General features: G+C 39.3%; 1 protein-coding gene across 1 annotated transcript in view; it reads right to left on the reverse strand.

The window, feature by feature from the left end:
- GABRA3 (gamma-aminobutyric acid type A receptor subunit alpha3) overlaps window positions 1–27,390 on the reverse strand; it is a 133,237-nt gene that overhangs the window by 11,520 nt on the left and 94,327 nt on the right. The window contains exons 5-8 of the mRNA XM_074200427.1: window positions 22,631–22,713; window positions 7,451–7,594; window positions 4,508–4,660; window positions 70–281 (exon numbers count right to left, since the gene is read on the reverse strand). Of these exons, the coding sequence (XP_074056528.1) occupies window positions 70–281; window positions 4,508–4,660; window positions 7,451–7,594; window positions 22,631–22,713 (592 nt within the window). The remainder of the gene's footprint in view (window positions 1–69; window positions 282–4,507; window positions 4,661–7,450; window positions 7,595–22,630; window positions 22,714–27,390) is intronic.

Raw genomic sequence — 27,390 nt, forward strand, 5'->3', positions numbered from 1 at the left:
GTCCCAATGCAGCTCACTCGTGGGTTGCTTCTTAGCCCCTCCCTCTACCCTCTTCCCATAGTCACTCACCTTCTGCTCCTGAGACTCTATCACCTTCTTGCCATCCCACGCCCAGCTCCGTTTGGTGAAGTAGTTGACAGTGGCAAATTCAATCAGCGCAGAAAACACAAAGGCATAACAGACGGCTATGAACCAGTCCATGGCCGTCGCGTACGCCACCTTAGGTAAAGAGTTTCTGGCGCTGATGCTCAGGGTGGTCATGGTGAGGACAGTGGTGACTCCTGGAGGAAGAGAAGGGAAGACTCCACTACCGTCTGATAGATGGGCTCACCAATTTTGCCTTGGGAAAGAGGGACCCTTTCAAAGGAAGTCATCTAAGCTTCAAAGCCAGAAGGGATCTCAAAAATCATATTGTCTAAACTTCTGCCCAAGTCAAGATGCCCTCCCCAAATGATCATCCAGCCACTGATCAAACATTTCTAGTGCCAAGAAGTTCGTCATTTCATGAGCAAACATGGACATGTTATTGGGCAGTTTTCATTGTTACAGAGTTCTTCCTTTCATTGAGCAGGTCTGAATCCTTGGTATTTCTACTTGAACCACAGTACTCTCTCTCTGAAGCCCCAAAGAAAAGTCATAGGAAAAGGAATCTGAGCCAGAAGGGAATCTTCGAGGTCTAAGTTAACCTCTTCATTTTACAAAGGAGACTGAGGGCCACAGTGGGGGTGGACTATGGTTTGCAGTCAAGACTAGAATCTGATTCTCTCAAATCTCATGCCTTTTCCATTATGATACACTTCCATTCTACTACTTGCTCCATGGGTTGGGTAACTGTCACATTTGTTTCTCACCCCATGATCAATATTTTCTAAGAGGGCTCAGCACCCCAAGTTCCTTGAACTGTTCCTCATATGGTAGTGTGTACTGTTCCCCATGGCAGCTTGTCAGACCTCAGCATCCTCTTGTATATGTGGTATGACCAAAGCAGAATATCATAGGACTGTTGCCTCCCACATGCTGAATTCTCCTTCCAGTTTCCCATAACCCAAGCCTATAGTACCTTGCTTGGCAGTCATACAACACCAATGGCTCATGTTAACCTTGCAGATTTTTTCATATGAATTGGTGTCCTATGATGTATTCCCCCCACACACACACACTCCTGTATTTATGCAGCTGATTTTATTTTAAACCCAAATAGATGACATTACCTTTATCTCTATTAAATTCCATCTTGTTAGTTTGGGCCTAGCTTGCTAGCAAGTTGAATCTCTGTGGATGGCAAGTTCCATATGAGTCAACATTGGCAGCCAGTAAAACTGTGCTAACAAAGGCATGAGTCCAGAACCAAGGAACCAATAGGTCCCTATTATCCTCTGCTCTTAGCAGACATCTCTCACCCACTGAGATGGTACCACTCAAGAAACAATTGATGGAACTAGGGAGCTTTACTCCAGAGAAGAAAAGATTCAAGTGAAACACAATAGCCATCTGCAGATATGGAAAAGGAATTAGATTTGTTTCACTTAGATTCAAGGGTCAGAACAAGGAGTAATGAATGACTTTGGATAACAAGTCACTCCATCTTGCTGAGCCTCAGTTTACTTGAGGTTGGACTCGAGAATCCTTCTGGTTCTCTATCTGTGATCTTAACATGCAAGTAGATATGTCGACAATATATGGACACACTCTTTAAGAACTGGAGCTAGCCAAAAGTGGAAGAGGTTTCCCACCAAGGGGAAGTCTTTAAGCAGAGGCTGATTGGCCACTTAATAGGGTGACTTTTATTCACATGCAGGTTGGACTAGACCAAATCCTTTCCAATTCTGAGATTCTGGGTATGTGGATAAAGATAGTAATATACATGTGCATCTATAGATCTTAGAGGCCACTGTGATGCAGTGGGAAAAAAAACACTAGTGAGTGAATTAGGAGGCTTGGGTTCAAATGTTGACTGTTATTTGCTAGAAGTGTAAATTTCTGGTCTGGTGGTATGAAGGAGGAGATAGTAGAGGCAGACATCTTCAGTCTGATGTTATTTCCAAAGCTCTTTATTAGCCTTAGTTTCCTCATCTATAAAATGAGTATGAATTCCAAGAGGGATAATCAGGATTTAGTGATGAATGGAAGAAGTTGCTTTGGAAAATGCTACCACTTCCATGTTGTTCTCCACATAGAGAAATGTGAGGTGGGAGGGTCAGAGTTCAGTAACTACGATACTACTGAGACTTGTAATGTAGGACAAATGTTTAGGGATGGGGAGAAGAAGTAATGATTGGAGTACCAGGAGATGGGGTTCTTAGGGGACAAGGGGGGTAAGGAACAAGAACTAGAAGTACAAGAATCTCTCAAGCCCCCTTCTCCTCAGCCAGAACCTGTCTCCTGGGGGGGCACTGAAGCACCAGCCAGAGCTGGGGGTTGGGGAGTGATTGTATAGAATAGGTTCTTCTATTTCCATCAAGGGTTAACAATCCCATGTGCAGCTCCAAATTGAACAGGACGTCATCAAGGGAGCTGATTAGCAGAGACAAATTTTGAGCCATGACAGGAATCAGCCCAATAAATTAATAATATTGCTAGCGACTAATTAACACACTAACTGAATTTGTAGCTTGGCAAGCTAAGATAATAGACCCAATTGTTCAGCAACCCTCTGCCCACCACAAGCAGGCAGGGTGTTCTATTTGGGAGGGTACATACTTTCTGGACCTATCAGGAAAAAGTCCTGAGTAACCTTCTCTGCTAGGGGGCAGGGGGGTTTGGGGAATGCCACCATCTTGAGTCAGTCCTCCAGGTTAGCAATCACCTGGAAAAATAGCAAATGTTCCTTATAAAACACAAGGGTAGGGGCAGGAAAGCACATAGGAGTCCCTCCTCCTGGGAGAGGTATTCTCCACCTTAACCCAAGAGATGACATCAGAGCAGCAAAACTCCCTGTCTCTAGAGATACATAGCCATCCACTCTTCTACAAAGGATGAGATAGTTCTGCGTTGGAGAACACCTTAGCCACAAGGTTATATCCAGATTGTCCAGTACAACCCTCTCATTTTTACAGACAGGGAAATCAAGTTACCAAGAGCAGATAATATTTCTAAAATCAATAGGTGTTAGTGGGAGAGCCAGAACTTCAAGCTAGATTTGCTGACACTGAACCTGGGACGTTTTTATCACTTTGCTTCTCATTGTCAAGGCTGGGTCAGGTTTTTTATGTCTGGTCACCCTGATTCAAGAATACACTCCCAGATGGTCCAAAGATACTGCTCCTTTGCATCCCTAGCAGGCCCAAACATAGGACTCCAAACAAACTAAGAGCTTCCTCCACCTCTTCCCCCATCACTTATATGTCTACCCCTACTATTCCTCCTTCATCCCATCTAACCTGAAGAGGTGGTGCTTCTCTTTGACAAGGCATAGCTCTCTATATGCAAACAATCCCATTCTATTCCTTCTTTCCCAGGAGATTGGTGCCTATATCATTCCTATTATTTCACTTACCTTTAATGTCTCCCTGTCTGCTGGCTGCTTCACTGCTGTCTACAGACTCACTGCATGTTACCTTATTCTCAAAAAAAACCCATTACTTCCATCCTCACTAGCTATCATCTTTCTCCCTTTACAGATACCTAACAATCTATATCTCTACTATCTTCCCTGCTTTCCTTCAGGTCCCAGTCAGAATTCTATATTCTATGAGAAGCCTTTACCAGTCCTCCTTGGTGCTGGTGCCTCTCCTCTGAGATTAACTCTAATCCATCTGGCCTTTATCTTATTTTTAAGTGGTTGTTTGCCTACTGTCTCTTCCCCCACCCAATTATTCACGGACTCCTTGGAAACAGGGACTGTATTTTACCTTTCTTGGTATCCCAGTCCTTACCAGTGTCTGCCACATAGTAGGAGCTTAATATATATGCTCATTTTCTGGAATTGAACCAAGAAACACTTACTGATGGGCGATAGGATTGAACAGTTGCTTCCTTGGAAGCATATGGAGACCAGACAAATGCAAACATTGAATTAGGAATCAAGAGACCTCTGGTTTATGCCATAGTTCTTCCAGGAACTAGGCATGTGACCTAGAGCAAGTCATTTCTTTTCTTTGGGCATCAATTCCCACATCTGTAAAAAGAGGCAATTGAACTAGATGACATCCCTCCCAAGTCTAAAATCTCTGCTGCTAGGACCTTTTTGCTCAATTGGTTGGACTGCCCAGCACTCCTTCTTGGAAGGAGCACCTTCTTTCTAGCACCCCAATGTTCCCTCTCTGAGATGGGTCATTAGACAGAATTGGAGGAAATGGAATCCAGAACAACGGATTCCAACCAAGTACCTGGGGAGCCTGAGGCTGCATGCAGAAAGGGCTAAGTTGCAGCCTCAAAGCTGAGGACCCTCCCCCCACCAACTGTCTGTTTTCTGACCTTTACTTTTACCCTTTGCTTTGCCTTAGGGTCATTTTTGGAAGCACAGTGCACTCCACAGGGAATACCTTCATGCTTGTTCAACACTCACCAAAGACTGTTCGGGCAGGGACAGACTCCCGGTTAAGCCAGAAAGAAACCTGGGACAGGATGACCGTCATGATGCAGGGTAGGTAAGTCTGTATCACAAAGTAACCGATCTTGCGTTTAAGGTGGAAGTAGGTTGTCATGACGACATATTCTCCTGGAGATAACAGATTAGGGCAAAAAACAGCAACACTGTAGACAATTCCACGGAGGCCAGACCTAGCTAGCTCAGCACACAAGCCTCATGACCAAGCGTGAAATATTCAATCTTCCCCTCATACACATATACATATTGTTAACGATCATTGGATTTCTTTGTGCTCCAATAAACAGAGACTATTTGCCAAGTAGTCATTTGAATTGATGGAGATGGCTATCAAACTCCTGGGGGATGGGGCTGAGGTGATGAGAGACAATATCTGAGAAAGAATGTAATACTTGGCCATTGATAAGAATTAGAGGATAAGGGAGAGAGGGCAGAGTTCTGCAAGGCTCCAAGATTGAGCACTAGACTGACTGGAATGAAAATGGTGCCATCATCAGAAATGGAGCAGTTTTGAAAAGGGAGGATTTTGGGAGGAAATAAAATAAGGTGTCAAGATACTTGGTGTCTATTTTCTGGATGACTTTGAAAAAGTCTCTCTACAACTCTTGTATATCCTTATCTGTAAAATGAGTATAATTATACTTGTCCTAACTACCTTGTGTTGGCATTGTGAGAAAGAAATGAAGTAACTAAAGCAAAAGCTCTTTGCAAAATAAAATTCACTCTATAAAATTAAGGGGACAGGGAAGGAGACAATGATTAAATCACTGAGTACTAAGACAGTATGACCCAGTGAACACCTGACTCTCATTTAGATGAGCCTGCCATAGTTATACCCTGTAACAAATGATCTAGAAAAGTGATCAGCTTCTGCTGTGAGTCATTTTTGTATGGATAGTTTTTAGGGCTATTCATTTGGTTGCATAAGCATGTCCCTATGTAAGTACAAACAGAAATCATCTTATTTCCCTCCATTCTTCTAAATTTCCCCACTTCTATTGAGGGAACCAACATTCTTTCAGTCATCCAGGTTTGAAACATCAGAGTCATCCTTAACTCTTCCTTTTCTTTTACCCTCCCCTCCATCAAATCAATTTAACCTCCCCAACATCTCCATAATCTATACCCAGCTTTCAACCCTTAAACCTATTGTCCTAGTTCAGAACATTAGCCTTCCTAGCCCAGGTTCTCTCTCCTCTTCTTTAATCCCCTATAATCCACTCAGAGCTGCCAATGTAATCTCCCTAAAATGCTGATCATATTAGTCCTCACTCAGAAATCTTCAGTGGCTCTCTATTGTATAAAATCCAAATTCTTCAACCTGGCAGTGAGTCTATTTCCTACCTACCTATCTTTCTAGATTTGTTTTATATTACTTCCCTTCAAATTTTCTGTTCTAGTCAAGCTGATCTAGCTATTCACCATACATAATTTTCCATCTTTCACCTTCATGTCTTTGCACAGGTGAATTTCCATGTCTGGAATGCACTCCAGCCTCTTTGAATCACTAACTTCAATCAAAGACGTCTTCTGTGGGACACGTCTTCCACAAGTCTTCTGTGTGACAGATATCCATCCATCCATCCATGTAGACTTTTCTGATTGCCACCTCTTTCCCTACTCCCCTCCCCAATTATTAACATTATCTTCTCTCTCTTGAAATGACTTATTCAATGTGCAATCATTGGAATTACTTTTTTGTGAACACATTGTCCATCTCCACAAATACACCCCAGTAGCAGGCAAGTTCCTTGGAGACAGAGTTGTCTTTACATCCTCACTGCATGTCACAGTGGCACATGGGAAAGGCTTCACGAATGCTAATTGAATTGAATTCCCTTCACTATCACTTCACTCAGTGCATATAACAAAATAAAGGGTTTTTTATTTCTTTTTTGGCTAGTTCTTCTCTAGAGAAACAGATCTGGATCAAACATTCTGACACTGAATTCTTGGACTCCCCCGTGAGCCCTCGGGGGCTAGTTAAGGAGAAGATACAGGTTGTTAAAGGCAGGGTCTATTAACATCAAGCACACTGGAGGGAAAACACTCCACCACATTGAAGGGAGAGCTCTCTGGTGTCTGTCCAGGGGTAAAATATTCATGAAATGTAAGGAGGAAGAGAGGAAGAGGAATGAATAGAACTGTGGTGGAAGGGAGGGAAGGTAGAGAAACAAAGGACCCATAGGCAATTAGGAAAAAATGAAGCATTGCAGTTGAAGAAAAATAATCAATATTCATTAAATCAGAAAATATTTGCTAGAGACACGTTTTTGATAACTGGCATAATTAGCTTAAGTAAATTCAGCAAGAATACCAGCAATGACCTCAGACAAGCAAATCCTTTAACCTCTCAAGTGTCCTAAGGTCAGAATGACATCTGCTGCTGTGGGAGCTCATGAATGAAGAAAGGCTTCGGTAAACAATACACCCAACTCCAAGCCAAAAAAGAATGGAGGCTAATGAATGGGCTACCTATTCTTCATATTGGATTCTCAAATGCTATACATTTCCATTCTGTCTCTGAGGGAGAGCATGTGAGCACCTGTGGCTCACCATAATTCCCTACTTAGACTGGACCAGAGAATGAAGGCACTTTAGCCAGAGGAAATGGGCATTGCTGGATAGGTTAGCATGTAAAGTGTCTAGTAATGCATTTAGGTGAACCCCTCTATGGATACCAAAGCTAGTCAGTCAGATGAAATATCCCAGTCATGCTCCCTACTCAAGTTTGTCTTCTGGCACAGCATGCCAAAACTGATGGATAAGTATCCTCAGCCTTGGCAAAGTTATGCAAATAGCTTCTTCATCTTTCAAAACCAGCACCCAGTTTCCTTCCTCCCACTGCAGTGCACTGTGGTCTCTGTTGCCATCTAGGATGGAACCACCAAACCCTGATACCTGTACTAGATCTGATGATCTCAGTTCCAACAACATGGCCCAGCAGATCATACTGGTTCAGGCGAGAGCCATCCTGTGCCACTTCCACAGATTTGTTTTTTCCAAGAGTCCAGGAATAGATCACTTCAGCCTTTGTGTAGGCATCTAAAGGAGAGAGAAGAGTAAGGAAAAGATGAAGCAAGTGAAGGAAAGAAAAAGAGTCACCCTTTAACCCTAAGAGATGGGGAGGCTAAGGCATAATTACTATTTCATCTCTCCTACCCAAGGAAGCTTTGGACAATTCTTCTGTCTCCAACTGTCAATGTTCACATCTGGCCAGCCACCAGATGTTTAAACATTTCACTCTCATGGGTTCCAGAGAAAGGATGTATGGGCCCCTTCTCCCAGAAAACCCCAAATTTCTGATAAAAAATGATTCACTTTTCAGTGTCTCTAAAGTCCATCACTTACAAATTTCCTCCTCTGTTCCAAAGCCTCTGCTGTACGTGTCAAGGAGAGCATAGCAACAGTAACTGAAGAGAGCAAAGGTGTGACCCTTCTGATCACTACTTCCGTTTCTAGATATTCATTTACCATCTCTTAATTTTTTTTTTACAATAGATGTCAAGTTCATAGGCTTATAGTTTGCAAATTTAACTAACCCCTTTTTGGATTATAGGGATATTTGCCCTTTGCCAGTGCTATAGTGTTATGCCTCTACCAGCTTCTAGGATGTCTTTAAGATAACTTAGAGTGACTCAACAATCAACCCTGTCAGTCCTTTCAATATTCAAGATTCACTAGAGAATGGTGACTCAAACTTGTCACGGGCAAAACTAGATCTCTTACTGTTTTCTTGGTTATATTAGGTATCAACTCCTCATTGATCATTTTGTTCAATTCACTCCTGTGTGGGATAAAAATCCACTTTAAAAATATATTGACTCCTCTGAGCAAAAAATAAAGTTTATTTTGGCTTTTCTTAAGAAAAGGGAACACTCCAAGTCTCACAAACACCAGACCTGGAGTCAGGAGACCTGAATTCAAATGTAGCCTCAGATAGTTATAACTTGTGTGAGCCTGGACAAGTTGCTTAAACTCTGACTCAGTTTGCTTATCAATAAAAAGGGGATAACAATAGTGCCTATCTCCTAAGATTGTTGTGGAGATCAAATGAAATGATTGTAAAATGCTTAGCACAATGCCTGGCTCAATGCTATATAAACATTAGTTTTTATTATTATTATTAGCAAAGGTTTTCAGAATGTCACTGCTAAGGAAGTGAAGATCAAGGAGCTGCCCCGAATTGACAGTCAAGCAAGATTATATGACCTAATGTAATCCCCTCCTCCTCCCCAGTGTCCCTCTCTGTCCATTCATTGGTTAGTCTTCAGAGTTACATTCTACTTGGGAAAATCTAGCCCAGTAACCAAGAAAAGAATGAAAGGTTTTCATAAATTATGACCTCACCATCCAGATGGTGAGAATAACCTTCAGGATTATAATTATCTTATTGAAGTAATGTAACTCATCTTGGAACACAAGGTCTAGGGACAGTCTACTTATCAAACAAGAGGCTTATGAGCTTCTTTGGAATGCAAGGTTTATCTCATGGGGGAAAAGTCTACTATCCTTCTAGTAGTCAGTAAAAGTAGTCATCAAAAATTAGCAGAGTGAGCCACCTGTTTGGAATACAAGGGGCTTTCTTCTAGAAATAGTTTAAGAATACTTGTTCTTTCTTTAATATTTCTTAACCCTGAGTGGACTTCACTAGGGATATTAACCCTGAAATGATTTTATTGGGAATATTCAATTCAGTCCCAATTTTTAAAAAATGGGAACATAGTGAAGAGTGAAAACTTTAGGCAGAACTCATTCTTGGATCTCTGGCAAAATTCAAGACCATGTTATTGAAGGAATTGTCAGTAAATCTTTAGAAAAGGAAGCAGGGATCATAAAGTGGTTGCACAGCATGACTTGATTAAGTCCTTGATTAAGGATATCTGTCCTTTGAGATGTGAACTTGGAATAAAGTATCCCCTGGCATTCAAGGAGAGAGGAACATTATAGAATGAAGGGCATTTAATCAACTCTAGTGAAAGAAGAAAACTTGAAAAACAGTGTCTGCAGCTCCTTTCATGGCACTTTCTCATAGTGCTTTTCATAAAGAATGCTATACGTTTGTTAGACCCAAAACAACCAGTGTGAGAACACAACCAAAGATGTCTCACCTCAATTTCTTCCACTTTTTAAAGGTCTCACGTTGTTGGAATCAAGTTGATCAACTCTAATCTAGGGATTTAAATTTCCATCTCTCTGTTCTTAAAAATGTGTAATTTGTGCCAACAACTCTTCTGCACTCTCCTTTGATCCCTTTAGCTTCTTGGAAACAACGTTTTCCTCCTTATGACCTTGGAATGTCCTAGTTGCTAAGCACACAGGCAAGGAATATCCTCAGGATACATTTAGTAATATTGCATTGTTTCTGGATGAGCAAAGTGGCTCAGCAGATAAAAGACCAGACCTGGAGTCAGGAGACCTGAATTCAAATGTAGCCTCAGATAGTTATAACTTGTTCGACCCTGGACAAGTTGCTTAAACTCTGACTCCGTTTGCTTATCAACAAAAAGGGGATAACAATGGTGCCTATCTCCTAAGATTGTTGTGGGGATCAAATGAAATGATTGTAAAATGCTTAGCACAGTGGCTGGCTCAATGCTATATAAACATTAGTTTTTATTATTATTATTTCAATTAGCAAAGGTTTTCAGAATGTCACTGCTAAGCTCCAGGGGGCTCCACAAAAACATCCAGGGACATCTAGGAATGGAATGTAACTAATAAGACTGGTAAGAATGTATTAAGTGAGTTCTTTGCAAATCTAATCAAAAGGGCTAAAATGGATATGTGATAGAGAAAGCTGCCTGTGTTTACCCACCAACTAGACTCCTTAGAGAATAGCTATGATGATGGAATAGGAATGGAGTTTCCCAGAAATCCACAGGAGATAAAATGCTTGAAAAGAGTCAGTAGTATATCCCACGGCTCAGTGTCTATGCACAAAAATCCTACATTCAGGCAACAAGCAAGGAGGAATTTGTTGCTGGAGTGAAAACGATGGGGAATATTGGGATAAGGTGACCATCCCATCTCATATTTGGTGATAGAGGAGAGGAAACCCATGTCTAATATTCACCCGGGGTTTGGGGAGACAAGATTTCAAAAGATTTAGAAGAAAAATAGATTTTGGGGGTTTGAAGTTCTAAAAATCAGGAGGGATGGGAAATGGTTGGGAATGAAATTGTAAAGACAGAAAGGTGAACAATTTTGGTGACAAACTAAAACAATAGTAATTTGTTTCTTGCTTTTTGTTTTTTTATAGATATTTTATTTTATTTTTCCAAATACATGTTATGGAAGTTTTTCAACATTCATCCACTTGCATATTTATAAGCTAGACAATTTTCTTCCATACTCCCCTCTGCAGCAAACAGTCTAGTTAATGTTGTACATGTACATTTGTGTTTAACATGTTTATATGTTAATCATTTGGTTTATGGGGAATTAGAACTAATTGAAAAGAAAGAAAACTATGGGGGCAGCTAGGTAGCAAATGGATAGAGCACCTGCCCTGGAGTCAGGAGGACCTGAGTTCAAATCTGTCCTCAGATACTTAATAATTGTCTAGCTGTGTGCCCTTGGGCAAGTCACTTGATTCCCATTGCCTGAAATAAATTTTAAAAATCATTAATAAAAAAAGAAAACCATGGGGGAGGAAGGAAAAACATAAGAGAAAATTTTGAAAAGTGAACATAGTGCTCATTCATCTTTTGTGGGTTTTTTGGTTTTGTTTTTTTATCTGAATTTGGATAGTGATATCCATTATAGGTTTCCCAGGGTTGTCCTAGCCCTATGAACTGCTGAGAGGAGCTGTATCCATCAGAATTGATCAACTCACAGGGTTGCTATTAATGTTTACTATGTTCCCTTAGTTCTACTCTCCTTCACTCAGCATCAGTTCATATAATTCTTTCCAGGATTCTCTAGAGTCTGACCATTCCTGGTTTCTTATAGAACAATAGCACTCCATAACATTCATATATTATAACTTGTTCAGTCATTCCTCAATTGATGGACATCCCCTCAATTTTCAATTCTTTGAAGAGATGCTATAACTATTTTGGAACATATAGAACTTTTTCCATTTTTTTTATAATTTCTTCAGAATATAGGCCCAGTATTGGTATTTCTGGGTCAAAGGGTATGATCAGCTTTATTGCTCCTTGGGAATAGTTCAATATTGCTCTCCAGAATGGTTGGAGTAGTTCACAACTCCATTAATGTCCCAGGTATCCCACAATCTATCTAATATTGATTATTTTCCTTATTAGCCAATCTGATAGATGTGAGGCAGTACCTCATAACTGTTTTAATTTGCATTTCTCCAATCAATAATTATTTGAAGAATTCTTTCATATGATTACATAAAGCTTTAATTTCTTCATTTGAAAACTGCCTGTTCATATCCTTTGACCATTTATCAATTGGCAAATGACTTGTAACCTTATAAATTTGATGCAGTTCCCTATATGTTTTAGAAATGAGACATTTATCAAAACCCTTAGTTGTGAAAATTGTTTCCCAGCTTTCTATTTTCCTTCTAATATGTTAATTGATCTGGCTATCGCCCTTTATATCTAAATCCTGTTCCCATTTTGACCATTTGATATAAGGATTTGAGATATGGATCTATGCCTAGTTTTTCCATATTATTTTCCAGTTTTCCCAGCAGTTTTTGTCAAATAGTGAGTTCTTATTCCAGAAACAAATATCTTTGGATTTCTCAAACAATAGATTACTATATAGTCATTTACTGTTGTTTCTTTTGTACCTCTCCTAATCCACGAGTCCATGACTCTAGTTCTTAACCAGTACCAGGCAGTTTTGATGACTGCTACTTTATAATAAAGTTTTAGATCTAATACATTTGCATTTTTTCATCCTCTTGATATTCTGGACTATTTGTTATTCCAGATGAATTTTGTTACTATTTTTTCTAGCTCTGTAAAATAATTATTTGGTAATTTGATTGGTATGGCAAGTGATTACGTAATTTAATTTGGGGAGAATTGTCATTTTTAGTTTATTAGCTTAGCCTATCTCTCTGAGCAATTGACATTCCCCCCCCCTGTTTAGGTCTGCCTCTGTTTTTGTGAAAAGTATTTTGCAATTGTTTTCAAACAGTTTCTGAGTTTGTCTTGAGAGATCTTTTCCCAAGTATTTTATGTTGTCTGCAGTTACTTTAAAAGGAATGTCTTAGGAGCGACTAGGTGGTGCAGTGGATAGAGCACCCGCCCTGGAGTCAGAATCCAGCCTGAGTTCAAATCTGGCCTCAGACACCTAATAATTACCTAGCTTTGTGGCCTTGAGTAAGCCACTTAACCCCGTTTGTCTTGCAAAAAAAAAAAACCCTTAAAAAAAGGAATTTATTTTCTATCACTTGACCTTGGGTTTTGTTGTTCATATATAGAAATACTGATGATTTATGTGGATTTATTTTATATTCTGCCATTTTTCTGAATATTTTAATTATTTCTAGTAGTATTTTCGGGTTCTCTAGGTATATCATCATCTCATCTGCAAAGAGTGAAAGCTTCTTTCCTCATTAGCAATTCTAATTCCTTCAGTTTCTTTTTCTTCTCTTATTGCTAAAGCTTGTATTTCCAATCCTGTCTTGGATAGTAATGATAATAATGGCATTCTTGTTTCACCCCTGATCTTATTGGAAATGCTCCTAGTTAATCCCCCCTTACATGTAATATTTGTTGATAATTTTAGATAGACACTGTTTATTATTTTTAAGGAAAATCCATTTATTCTTATACTCTGGTGTTTTTTAATAAGAATGGATATTGTATTTTGTCACAGACATTTTCAGCATCTATTGAGATAATATATGATTTCTGTTGGTTTTGTTATTGATATGTTCAATTACATTCATTGTTTTTCTAATATTGAACCATCCCTGCCTACCTGGTATAAACCTACTTGATAATGATGTATTAACCTAGTAATAACTTGTAATTTCTTTGCTAAAATTTTATTTAAGATTTTTGTATCAATGCTCATTGGGGGATATTAGTCTATAATTTTCTTTATTTCTTTGGATTCTTCCTAGTTTCAATATCAGCACCATACTGGTGGAACAAAAGGAATTTGGTAGAACTCCTTCTCCTATTTTTAAAAATAATTTGTGTAGCATTGGAATTAATTGTTCCTTAAACGTTTGGTAGAATTCACTTGAAAATTCATCTGGACCTGGAGACTTTTTCTTAGGAAGTTTATTGATAGTTTCTTCAATTTTGTTTTCTCAAATGGGGTTATTTAAGTATTTTATTTCCTCTTCTGTTAATCTGAGTAGTTTATATTTTTGTAAAGATCCATTTCATTCAGATTGTCAAGTTTATTGCCATAAAGTTGGGCAAATAGCTCTGAATTATCTCTTTGATTTCCTCCTCATTGGTGGTGAATTCACTCTTTTCATTTTTGATACTGGTAATTTGGTATTCTTTCTTTTTTATTCAGTTTAAATAAAGGTTTATCTATTTTATTGGTTTTTTTTTTCCATAAAGCCAAGCAACCTTAGTTTTATTTATTAGAGCAATGGTTTTCTTGCTTTTAGTTTTATTAATCTCTCCTTTGAATTCAGAATTTCTAATTTGTTATTTAAGTGGAGATTTTTAATTTGTTCTTTTTCTAGCTTTCTTAGTTGCATATCCAATTCATTGATCTCTTCTTTCTCTATTCATAAAAGCATTTAGAGATATAAAAGTTCCCCTAAAAACTGCTTTGGTTGCATCCCATAAATTGTGGTATGATGTCTCATTGTTATCATTTTTTTGGATGAAATGGTTGATTTCTATGATTATTTCTATGATTTGTTGTTTGATCCACTCATTCTTTAAAATTTAAGTTATTTAGTTTCCAATTAATTTTTGGTTTACCTTTACATGGCCCTTTATTACATGTAATTTTTATTGCATCATATCTGAAATATTTCTGCCTTTTTGGTATAGGTGTTATGTATTGAAGAGAAAAAGGTATATTTTCTAACCCCATTCAGTTTTCTCCTGAGGTCTATCATATCAAAGATTTTATTCACCTTCTTAACTTCCTTCTTATTTATTTTATGGTTAGATTTATCTAATTTTGAGAGAGGGAGTTTGAGCTCCCCATTATTAAAGTTTAGCTGTCTGTGTCTCATTGTAATTCATTCAGCTTCTCCTCTAAGAATTTGGATGCCATATCACTTGGTGTGTATATATTTAATAATTATATAACTTAATTACCTATGGTGTCTCTTAAGTAGAAGTTTCCTTTCTTAGTCCTTTTAATAAGATCATTTTTTGATTTTGCTTTGTCTTAGAGCAGTATCACTATCCTTGCATTTTTTCATAATAAAATTTTGATTCAGTCCTTTTACTTTTACCCTGTGTATATATCTCTGCTTCAAAATAAACAACATATTTTAGGATTCTAGTCATCCTGATTTATTTCTGGTCAGTGGACCAAGATGACTTTGGAAGAGAAACTGAGGCTGGTGAATTAGTACAGCACCCCCTCATTCAAATACTATTGTGTGCCTGTCATGGCATTACCTCCCTGATGTCATGGTCTTCTAGAATGAAGGGCAAACATCATCAGAACCCCAACCATAATTGAAGTGTGGATTAAAGCAGGATCACTTTGTTTCTCTTTATGTCCAACCCTTCAAGTACAGTCCCACCCTCTGCCCCGTTGGACTACAACCCTTCTTAACTAAAGTATCTAATAAAATAAAGTCACTTCTAAATTAATTATGTATGGAGCCTCTAAGTATGAAACTGGAACATTCTGAAGGTCTTTCTTAAGAACCTTAACATTGTTTGTAAGGCATGAGAGAAAATGACACAGGACCACCCAGCAGAGGTATCTTCATCAGAGAAAGTATTGAGCTCTATGAGCAAAGTGGAATGAAAGTAGCTCAAAGGAAATGTGAGATGCATAAGTTTAAAGTAAACATCCCAAGTGTTCACCTGGATTATTTGTGCTTGACCTGTGGTAGAGCATTCTAAGCTCATACTGGTGTAATCATTCACAGTTGAACATACTATAATTTGTCTCAAACATAGTAATGTCATTTTGATTTTCTTCAATAATGAAGGACAAGAAACAACCATAACTCAACTCTTCTAAGTACAATCCCTTCAACTGTGGTCAATCCTTTAACTATCCTAAGAGAAATACAATTCTTAAGAGTTACAAATGTTATCTTCCCTTTTAGAGATGTATACAATCTAATGTTCTTGACTAGCATTTGTTTTTCCCCCTTTCCATGCATCTGTTGAGTTGAAGGTCAAATTGTCTGTTCAATTCTGGTCCTTTTATCAAAAAATTTGGAAGTCCTCTATTTCATTGAAAATCCGTCTTTTTCCCCTGACAGAATATGCTGAATTTTGTAGGGAAGTAAATTCTTGGTTGTACTCCAAGGTCCTTTACCCTCCAAAATATCATATTCCAGACCCTCTGGTGCTTTAATGTGGAAGTCTTTGTATAATTCTGATTGTACTTCTTTTATATTTAAATTGCTTCTTTTGGGCTGTTTACAGTATTTTCTCCTTTATTTGAGAATTCTAGAATTTGACCATGAAAATCCTTGGAGTTTTTATCCCGAGGTTTCTTTCTGGAAGGGTTCTGTATATTCTCTCAAGCACTATTTTGTCTTCTTGACCTAGTATATTAGGAAGTTTTCCATGATAATTCCTGAAAGATATTTTCCAGGCTCTTTTTTTGATCTAGGTTTTCTGGTGGGCCAATAATTCATAAATTATCTCTCCTGGATATATTTTCCAGATAGTTTGTTTTTCCTAAAAGGTACTTTATGTTTTCTCCAATTTTTTTCAGCCACTTGGGGGTGTTTGATGGAATCTTGGTGTCTCATAGATTCATTAGTTTCTATTTGTGCGATTCTGATTTTTATTTTCCTCAGATTGTTTTTGTTTTTCCTTTTCTAGTTGCCTAATTTTACTTTTCATTGAGTTGTTTTCCTTTCCCATTTGGTTAATTTTCCTTTTTACTAAGTTGTATTCCCTTTCTAATTGGTGAATTTCGCTTTTCCAATTGGTTGATTTTTTTTTTTTGATGAGTTAATTGTTTTTCCATTTGGTTATTTTTACTTTTAAAGGAATTAATTTCTTTGGTAAGTTTTTCATAATTTTCCTGCATGACTCATTTCTTTTCCCCATTTTTCTTCTTCTTCTCCTCCTCTTTGATTTTTAAAATCTTTTTTTTTTCATTTTTGCAAGGCAGTAGGGTTAAATGACTTGCCCAAAGTTACACAGCTAGGGAATTTTTCAGTGTCTGAGGCTAGATTTGAATTCAGGCCCTCCTGACTTCAGGGCCCATGCTCTACCCACTGTGCCACCTAGCTGCCCCAGTTTTTAAAATCTTTTTAAAGCTCTTCTATGAGATTTTGGATTTGAGTCCAATTCATAAACTCCTTTGAGTCTTTCTATGGAGGTAATTTGTCACTACTTTCTTCTTCTGAGGTGACATTTGTATCATCTCTATCTGAATAGTAGTTTTCTATGGTTAGTGCTCTTTTTGTTCTTTTATTCATTTTGATTGTTAAGCTCTGTTCCTGGGGTATAGGGACCCTCCCTGCTGACCTGCTATCTAACTGCTGGTACCTGGGTCACACCGATGCTAGAAGCCTCCTTTTGACTTTCTTGCTCTCCTGCCTAGCTGGACTTTACTTCCCCTTTCTGTCCAAAGAGATGACTATAAGAGCATGGGGAAACACTGTAAAAACAGAGTCAGGAGTGTTCAAGATCAGGATGAATTGAGGTTCAAAAGTAAAGCTAAGAAACAAAAAAAAGGATTTAACAAATGATTTTGGGGAAAGGGGGGAATCAGAGAAGGTACTTGGACAATTGTTTTCTATAGATGGACAACAGTAACTGACATCAGAGATAGCAGGAGAGGTGCCCTAGGCAATTTTAACAAGTAGCTCTCTGAAAAAATGCATACTTTATATACTTTTGATCTTTTCTGCATTATTGAACACATCAAGAAAATAATAAACAGTACTCCTATTTGTTGGATTTGCCTTCTTCCTAGGCATAAACACGTACAATGAAATATTAATAATTGGCTCTAATAATGCAGTTCAAGCTGACTCCAACATACTTCTGGTTGTAAGACAGAGATATTCAACTCATATTTTCCTTCTGTTTTCTCTAGCAAGAATAAGGACCACTGCATTAGTAATAAAAGAAAAGCTAATAGAGAGTTGGTGCCCAACATAAGTAAGCAAAGAGTAAGAGAGTACCTAGTTGCCCCGTGATGAATTAAATTTAACTGAACTAGAAAAATAAACTACATTTGCAGCTATGAAAACAAAAGGTAGCCATCATTGGTGAACCACTGGCAGTGATGCTAAAAGATGGCAGAAAATGAAAGAGGTACATCAGGACTGGAGAAGAGCAATTATTATGCCACATTTTTTTAGATTTTTGTTTTGCAAGGCAAATGGGGTTAAGCAGCTTGCCCAAGGCCATACAGCTAAGTGTCTGAGGCTGGATGTGAACTCAGGTACTCCTGACTCCAGGGCTGGTGCTCTATCTTTATCTAGAAAACCATTTAAGATAATACAAACTACAATATGATCAAGAATCCAAGTTAAATTCATTGACTTACAGTTGATAGACTCCATTATCTTCCTTTAAAAATGACATAATAAGGGGGCAGCTAAGTGGTGCAGTGGATAGAGCACCAGCCCTGGAGTCAGGAGTACCTGAGTTCACATCCGGCCTCAGACTAGTTCCTTCTTTGACCTGATCACTACGCTAGCAGATAGGAGGAATACTACAGATATAGTTCAGCTACATTTGAACTGAGCATTCAATAAGGTATCTTACACTCTTTTCTGGGTCCTATCAAACTGTGGGCTAAATAATATGTAGAGTCTGAGCATGGAAATTCAACCAATTAGGATCTAAGGTGCTGAGCTCATTCAGAGAAGCATGGCCTTCAGAAATCAGGAATTGACCATCCATTTTACCCTGACCTGATTCAATGGCATATAAAGAATTGTGTTCATTTCTGGACCATATCTTAAAATGGACACTGATAAACGGAAGGGTGTCTAGAGAAGAACAACCAGGATAGTGGAGAGCTTCAAGTTTATACCATATATATCACTAGACCTCTTCAAACAAAGGACAGATGATTACTTGCCAGGCACAGGGTAGCTTTTAATTTCTGAGGTCTCTTCCAATTCTAAAACCATGTGATCTAGGAAAATGGATTTGAGGATACTTGGACCTTGGAGCAAAGCCTAGGTCCAGGAACCCCCTTTTTATCCCAGATTGACAATGTATGGTTTTCTCCTCCCTACCTCATGCTCCCAACCCTGTAAACAAAGCTTACTGCATTTAGTGCAGTCCAGTACATTGGTACATGGGGACAGCATGATAATCCCTCTAGGCTTTGGTTACCCTATATGAAAAATGGGAATGTGTGACTAGATGACCCCTAAGGTTTCCGACTCACTCATTTTATGGTTACACCTCCTGGAAAATACCCTGGAGAAAGGTGTGGCAAAGGTGTTGGTGGTACTATATGTCATTCCTATGTTAAATCAAGGCTGTAAAAATTTTGAGTCTAGATTTGTAATTCATGCTGTTAAGATTTCTCCAGAGACCATCCAGTATTCTCAATCTCCTTTTCTGGTCACTGAGTTGTGCTTTGATAACTGACCACAATTTCACATGAAGAAGTGCTCACTAATGACTTCCCTTCCTTCTTGAAGGAGAGCAATAAGGCTTAGTGAGGTTCAGCTCAAGGCCCAGGAGGTGAACCCGAAAGTCTGTGCAGAACCTCTCCCTGCTCTACTTTTCCTGGTTTGAGCTTATCCACATCCTTTCAGAACTAACTCTCCAGGAGATGGACAAAAAGGCAAATCATCATTTACTGAACCTTTCCCTCCAGGCTGTGGGAGCCCTGTCAATGCCTTTCAAAAGAGATTGTAGAAAACCATCTGACATGGTCAATGGGGCACCTTTATATAGGAGTCTGTATTACCAGTCCTCCCTGATTTTACTTGGATTCCATGATGCACTTGCCTCTGTAACTTGCCAAACTCATTCTTCTTTTTTTTTTTTTTAGGTTTTTTTTCCCAAGGCTCTGGGGTTAAGTGACTGTTCCAAGGCCACACAGCTAAGTAATTATTAAGTAACTGGGGCCAGATTTGAACCAGGTACTCCTGACTCTAGGGCCGGTGCTATATCCACTGTGCCACCTAGCCACCCCCATCATTCTTCTTTTCAATGAACCTAGGAGAGCTTATTAAAACCCCAAGTCTCCCAATTAGAGTTCTATATCATACATAATTCCTGTTTACACCCTTCAGTATTACAAGTTAACTTGCCTATTTAGTGCTAGCCATGGATATTCCATGTCCTGCCTCTGGAACTTTGCACGGACTGTCCCATATGTCAGGAATGCCATCCCTCCTTGGCTCTACCTCTGAGCCTCTCTAGCTCCTTTTAAGGTTCATCTCAAAAACCTGCCTTTCCTATTTACTTGCTATTCTCCACCCCACCCCCCATCAATTATTTAATGTATACTTTGTGCTAATGCTTCTGTGCATGTGCTGCCCAACCACCCTCAGTATAACATATGCTCCTTGAGGACAAGAACGTTTGGGGATTTTTTCCTCTAGCATAGTGCCAGGGAAATTGAAAGTACTTGTCACTGATAAATGGTTGTAAATTAAATTGCTGGTGCTTGCTTCACAATACCATCTTGTAACTCATTTTAAATGAACCTGCCCCAGGATGGTGGTGACCTGAGATAGCTCCCAGTACCTAATCAGTGTGTTTTTATGGTTCTACATGACTGGGTAAAAAGAGCAGGGGTCTTGAACTCATGACCTAATTTTCCTCTGGACTCCATCCCTTCCATCCCCATGCCCTAGTCAGGTTCTTCACAGGGTCTGTGAAGCTTTCTTGACTTGCCTCCTCTCTAAAATGGGGACAAAAATGTTACTTGTCCTACCACCCTCACAGAGTTGTAGAGTAGAAGGGTCAAATGAGATTGGATCTGTGAGGCAATATGGTCACTGAATTGTTCACGTTAAGAGTGTTCTAGAGCTCCAGGGGGATCTCAAAAGCTTTCTGGTCTAGTCCTCTCATTTGATATTTGAAGAAACTCAGTCAGAGAGACTGAGTTAATTTATTTGGTCTTCTGAAGAGGAAATAATAGAACTGAGATTTAAACCCAGGTCCTCTAACTCCAGATCCAGGCCTCTTTCCCCACCATCAACACAAAGAAGAACAATCATTGGTGTTCCTTTTATGGTTGTTGCTCTGAGGAGTGGGTCCCAATGACCTCTGCAGTAAAACTTATATAGTCCAATGGAACCTCTCCTGAAGGACTCTCTGATATTCTCAAGACCATGATGTTTGCAAGGAACGAAGACAACCTTTTCTCCAGTGTTCCATGGATTTGCTTTGCTCATACCCAACTGGGGCCCTGTCTTTTTCTTAGCAGCATGGGTTCACTGAGTTAAAAATCTGGGTTTTTTGGATTTTACCCCAAAAGAACAACTAGGGAGGAGTTTGGCAAAAGTTTTCATTTTGCCTTATATGAAGTAAGGTCACATGGTAGCCAGGAAAATGGGTTTGATGTGGACTCTAAAACCTTTGGTCCAAGTCCTAAGTCTGTTTCCTACTTACTGTGTAATCTTGGTTAAATCATTCACCTTCACTTTTCTCATCTAAAAATAGGAAAATGCTTTCTGCACAGTCTGCCTCTAAGTTATGCCTCCCCGGTTGGTATATATGGACACCATGTGGACAACAGGACCCTGGTTCGGCTGCTCTGACATTAGCTCACTGTTTGACTTTGGGCAAACCACCTCAGGTCCTCAGATTTTTTTCCCCCAACTCCCCCAAAATGTGGGAGTTGAATTTGATCAGAGGTTGTTAACCTGGGTTCCATGGACTGAGAAGTTAATAAATAAATTTTGAGAGGTGTCAACTTGTATGGGGAAAAAATCCATCTTAATTTTCACTAACCTCTCACTGAAATTTACGGGGCTTGGGGTAGGATGGAATGGGATTTAGATTCACCAGGCACTGCCCAAGAGGCCCAGGATACAATAAAAGTGAAACAGTTCCATTCTGAATGATCTCAGTAGTCCCTTATAGTTCGAAATTCTCTGATTCTCAATTGGTACCAGCCACTGCACCACTCTGCCTGCCAGTATATTGGGGCTTCAACTCATGCGTACTAAGAAGTTGGGGGAAGGGACAGTTAAAGGAGTCAATATTACTCAGGGGTCTGGAGGGAGCATAGGACAAATCAGGAAAGGGATATGTACAATCTGAGACATTCATTTTCCAGTGTTTGGATTTTCCCCAAGATATCATTGCTATTCATGAGAAGAGTATGAGGGCCTCATGCCTGAGGAGAAATGGGGGAAGTGGTTCCATCTCTTTCTTTATCAAATCAGTGAATTGGATTACTGGGGTTTATATCTGAGAAGGACTTTAGAAGTTATCTAGTTTATCCCCTTCCAATAAGAACTCCAAGATCCACTCCAACTCCAAAGCCCCTGGATGCTTCCATGTAGAACCATGCCAGAAGCTTAATCTAATAATCACTGGAGAAAGCATTCAAGAAAGGGAAGCACTTAGCATCTGCTCTGAATGATTGATTAGAACTTGATTTGGCCCTTTGGGCCCCAGCCATTGATTGGGTCTAGGTTCTGATTTTCAGGCCTGATCCCTTTCCAAGAAAATCACCACTCCTTTACTATGGGCTCATTCCCCTATCAGCACTTGAATTTCACTCCCTGGTCTTGTCCCATTTCCATTGGAATCAATAGAAATGGTGAGATTCTGGCTTTCTGCAAAGATTTTGTATCCTAGGAGACCAGGGAAGGATTGAGCTTGAAGCTGATTCTTTAGCTCCTGACCAGTCAGTACCCCACCAAACCCCCTTTCCCTGCTACTCAGATCACTGTTACAGTTACCTATGAACACATGTTAAACAATGGACACGAGTGCTTGGACTAAACCCTGGGGTCCCAGCCTTTGACTTGTTGGCATCCAAAGAGAAGGCCACAGGGTAAAAGAACAATGAGAGCAGACTTACAGCTTCCAAACTTCAGTGGGCAGGCATGTACATCCATGGGGAAGTCTTCCAAGTGCATGGGACATTCAGCATGAATGGTCAACCTAGAAGATACAACACAAGGCCATGGCCTACTTAAGTTTTGGTTCTCAGGATTTAGGTCATCTGTAAAGGAGAACTTTTACAAGGTAGGTTATTAGATACTCCAACTAGCTCCACAGCTCCATCTCTGGAGAGCTCTTAATAGGAGATTCTCCCTGATGATGATGTACCTTATACAAGGGCAGTAGACTGGATGTCTTCTCCAAGGACCTTTTCAGTCTTCTGCTTTTATGATGCAAACTTGACCCTCACCCAGCCATCTTGGAAAGATAGGAAGGAATCAGGCACAGGAGCCACAGCCATACAAATGAAAAGATCACTAAAAAGTAAGGCTCTGAATGGGACATTTCTTCTCTAAGTCGAGAGGTGTGTGGGACAGAATATTGTCTGCGTTGCCAGACACAGTTACTGGTTTGGGTGGTTTTGCTTGGTTTTCTTTGTTAGAAGGGTGGATTCAATACCGAGGAGAGGGAGGAAGTTGGAAATAAGTAACAAGACGAAAGGTACCAACAAAATTTATGTTACAGAAAACAACAACATAGAGCTCTTCTTGGGTTTTCTCCCTCAGTAACTGTGGAGCAAGCTGAGAGCAAACTTCCTGGATGGCCTAGTACAGCAGGCCAATGACTCACCACCTTCCTGCTCAGTTTAATTCTTTCCAAAATGGGGCTAATAACACAGATCCTTCTCAGCAGGCTGTCTTGCAAGTTAACTAATTAATGATTGGGGTAGGGAGAAGGAGAGGAATTTGAAGGGATGAATCTCTTTACTCTGATAATGAAAGATCACTTAAGATGCTTCTGATGGGGATGTGCTACTGCCCACAGTAACTGGCTGCTCCATGGGTGGGAAGAAGGGGGAGAAGGGGGAGGTAGGATAAGAGAGACAGTTCTTGGAGAATATAGATGAATTTTTTTCTCTGTGTGTGTGTGTGTGCACGTGTGTGTGCTGGGAGATGAAGGGGGTTGGCAAGAAAATGTAATGCTGCATAGTAACTGGGAATGGAGAGAATCTCAAGCTCCAAAAAACTATATTAGAAGAGCTCTGAATTTGGAGCCATATGTCAGGAGATGGGCTATTTTGTACAACTTTGGGCAACTGACTTCCAATCTCTGGACAATAGGGTTCTTCTTCTGTCAAGTGGGGTCCTATGATTACTAGTATCCTTTCAGTGATTCTGTTGCCATCAATTGGCATCCACACTGGGTTCTCAGATTCATGGGGTCACCTATATCTAGAGAAGAAAAGAATCTTTAAGGCTCCAGATGAGGACACTGAAGTCTAAGAAGTTGTGACTTGAAAAATGCAGGTAGGAAGAGACAGGCAGATTCCCTGACTCCCTTCCATCATATCACTCTGTTGTCCTGAAGTAAGAATATACCTAAGGTTGTAATTATGACTGTGCTTGCCCCCAATCTCAGATGAAACCCAAGGCTCTGCCACTTCCTATCTGTGAAACACTGTATTCACTCTCTGGGCCTCAGTTTCCTTATCTATAAAATGAGTGAGTTGGACTAAATGCCCTCTAAGGTCTCTCTAAATATTTGACCCTCTGATTCTACAATTCATGATTTCATCACAAGGATTCAAAACCCATTGGTACTTCAACAAGATGGTTCTCATAAGCTGCTATGCTCTTCCCTCTGGCCAGCTGCCTGGTGCTGAGCCTCTTTATACATAACTATGTTGGTCCTCAGATGACAGATACACAGTCCACCATAAGGCTTGTATTCTAAGCCTTCCCAACTTGGTAGTGCCTAGCAGTTTTTTCCTTCCCAGTTAGACTTTTAGAACCAAGAACTGCCATGGTGACTGCCAGGAAGACTCCTATAAAGCATCATTCACAGGAAGCAATATATAATGGAAGACAATATAATACCAAGAGCTAAATATTCTCTCATTTCACAGACGAGGAAACTGAAGATGAATGACTCACCTATTATTACACAAATGGTGATGTTAGGCCTTGGACTCAGGTTTTCTGAGTCTACATCAAACAACCTCCCAATTGTGAATGACAAAGGCCATTCAAGAAAGGGGGCAGCTGGAAGAAAAGCAAAATGCTCATGGCTACTCAAAAATCAGTCATGGGATCAAAAAGGATCATGGAAAATAAAGCAGCTTAGAGATGGTGGGACTTTGAGGGTCAAACACAGAAGTTTAGGCTAGATGTGCTAAGTAGTAGGTGACTATCCATGGTCTATTTGTCTGTGGTCTTTCCCTCTCCAACAAGCTTCTTCCTTGTTCAAGTCCCAGAACTTTTCCCAGTATAGAGAAGTAAGGAAGGTATTTATTACCTTGGACCAGATCTTCAGATCTTTTCCCCAGTAAACTCCTAGCTTCAGGAGCTTCCTTTGTTTAAAAAGAACTCCCCAAACACCCACCTGGAGTGATGGTTAACCAACTCCTGAAGCATTTAAGTTCTTCAGGAGATATGCTGCTAGACATCAGGGTTTAATCAGAGAAATGTAAATTTTCCTAAAAGACCTATGGAGTTTTGATCATAAATGTAGCATAGAGACTTTAAAAATGTATAATGAAAAACAGAGTGGTGACTAGTGATTTTTGTGCCTGACGCAAGGGATTCTAAATACACCAAGGCTTGGAAAGCAGTCTGGCAGGAGTGAAGCTTAGGATAGATAGCACCTTGTATTATATAATACTTGATATGAAAGATAAAAGGTCATACAACAAGAAAAAAGAATGAGATCCGATACCTTTCAGATTGCAGTAGAGGTTATCAAAAAAAGAGATGAGATCATTTCCATCATGTAACACTGAGAAGCTTTTGAACTAATAAAATCAATGCAACTACTACTACAATGTACTAATAAAACTAATGATGCCACACACTAAGAAACTGATTACTAATAACAACTAATGATGCAAAGTACTGATCACATCAGTAAGAGGGAAGCTATCAAAGTGAGGGAAAACGTGGGTTAGTCATTAAGCCTTTATTAAGCACTGTGCTAATTGCTGGGGGGTTTGTTGTTACTTTTCACTTATGTTCAGTTCTTCATGACCCTATTTGGGGTTTTCTTGACAAAGATACTGACCTGCTTTACCATTTCCTTCTCAAACTCATTTTATAGATGAGGAAACTCGGGCAAACAGAGTTGAATGGCATGCCCTGGGTCACATAGCTAGTAAATGTCTGAGGCCAGATTTGATTTTGGGTCTCCAGGCCACTGTGTGACCTAGCTACCCCTAATTGCTGGAGATACGAAGAAATGGTCTGATTGAAAGATATATAGGGAATTAACACAAAATATCTAACAGATAAGTGATCCAAAGATATGAAAAACATCTCTTTAAAAGAAGAATTTTAAATGATTATCATAAGCATGACTGCTCCAAATCTCTAATTATAAGAGAAATTCAAATCCAGGATGTCAAAGGTAGTCCTATATACACCAAGATATTCACTCTAGTTCTCTTTATGGCACCAAAGAGCTGTAAACCAAGTATATTTTCATTAACTAGGGAATGGAAGGAAGGAAACAAGTTTTTTTCTACCATTCTACTATTTCTCATTTGATCTTCACCACAGTCCTGAGAGGTAATTGCTAGTATTCCAATTTTACAGATGAGGAAACTGAAGCAATCAGAACTTTCCAGATTCACACAGCTAGTGAGTATCTTGGGTTAAATCTGAACTCGGGTCCTGCTGACTCCAGACCCAGAGTGTTCTACAATTTCCCATCTACAATGGCTAAACAAATTATGGTACATGAATGTCATGGAATATTACTTTGCTGGAAGAAATGGTGAGCATGATGAATGAAAAGAAGTGAAGTGAGCAGAACCAGGAAAGGAATCTATACGTTAACTATAGAGTAATATTCATGATTTATGGTACAGTTATATATACAATGCGTAGCACTGCACATGGGAAAACTGAAAATGAGAAAACTCTCCAAACTGAGTGCTGTCACCCAACTCAGTCCCAAAGAAGTAATATGAGTCCCCTTCCTGCAGAAGTGGGAGAAACTTTGGGAATGGTACAGGGGACCTGTACATGTCAGGCTTTTCTCTTTAATTTTTCAGAACATTTGCTTCTTTTTTCCTTTTTTCATCCTTCATTATAATGGATGCCTTTCTGGGAAGAGGAGGAATGAAGTGGGAAATATAAGCAATCTAAAAACAAGTTATAACAATAAAATTTATTTAAAGAAATGAATTGTAAACTGTCAACAACCTTATGAAATATGGCTCCAAAACACTCATAATAAGGGAAATGCAAATCAAAACAACTCCGAGACTTCACCTCATACCTAGCAAATTGGCAAAGATGACAAGAGATGTAATTAGTCCATGTTGGAGGGGTTGAGGAATGACAAGCTCACTAATATACTATTAGTGGAGCTGTGATGTGCTCCAACCATTCTGGAAAGCAATTTGAAAATATGCTCAAAAATGTCCATATTTTTTGACCTAGACATCCTACTGCCAGACATTGACCTCCAGGAGGGCAAAGACAGAAAGAAAGGTCCCACTTATGCCCAAATATTCATAGCAGTGTTTATTGCAGTAGCAAAGAACTGGAAACAAGATTGACAGTGGAGGAGAAAGCTGTCATTTGGTTGCTACTTATTTGAATTAATTATTCTTGCTAACCAGGCACTAAGTTCAGTTGTTTCTGTATATTATCAGAGACCCCCACAAATTTCACCACT

Source organism: Macrotis lagotis, chromosome X, assembly GCF_037893015.1.
Source record: "Macrotis lagotis isolate mMagLag1 chromosome X, bilby.v1.9.chrom.fasta, whole genome shotgun sequence".
NCBI classification, from domain to species: domain Eukaryota; kingdom Metazoa; phylum Chordata; class Mammalia; order Peramelemorphia; family Peramelidae; genus Macrotis; species Macrotis lagotis.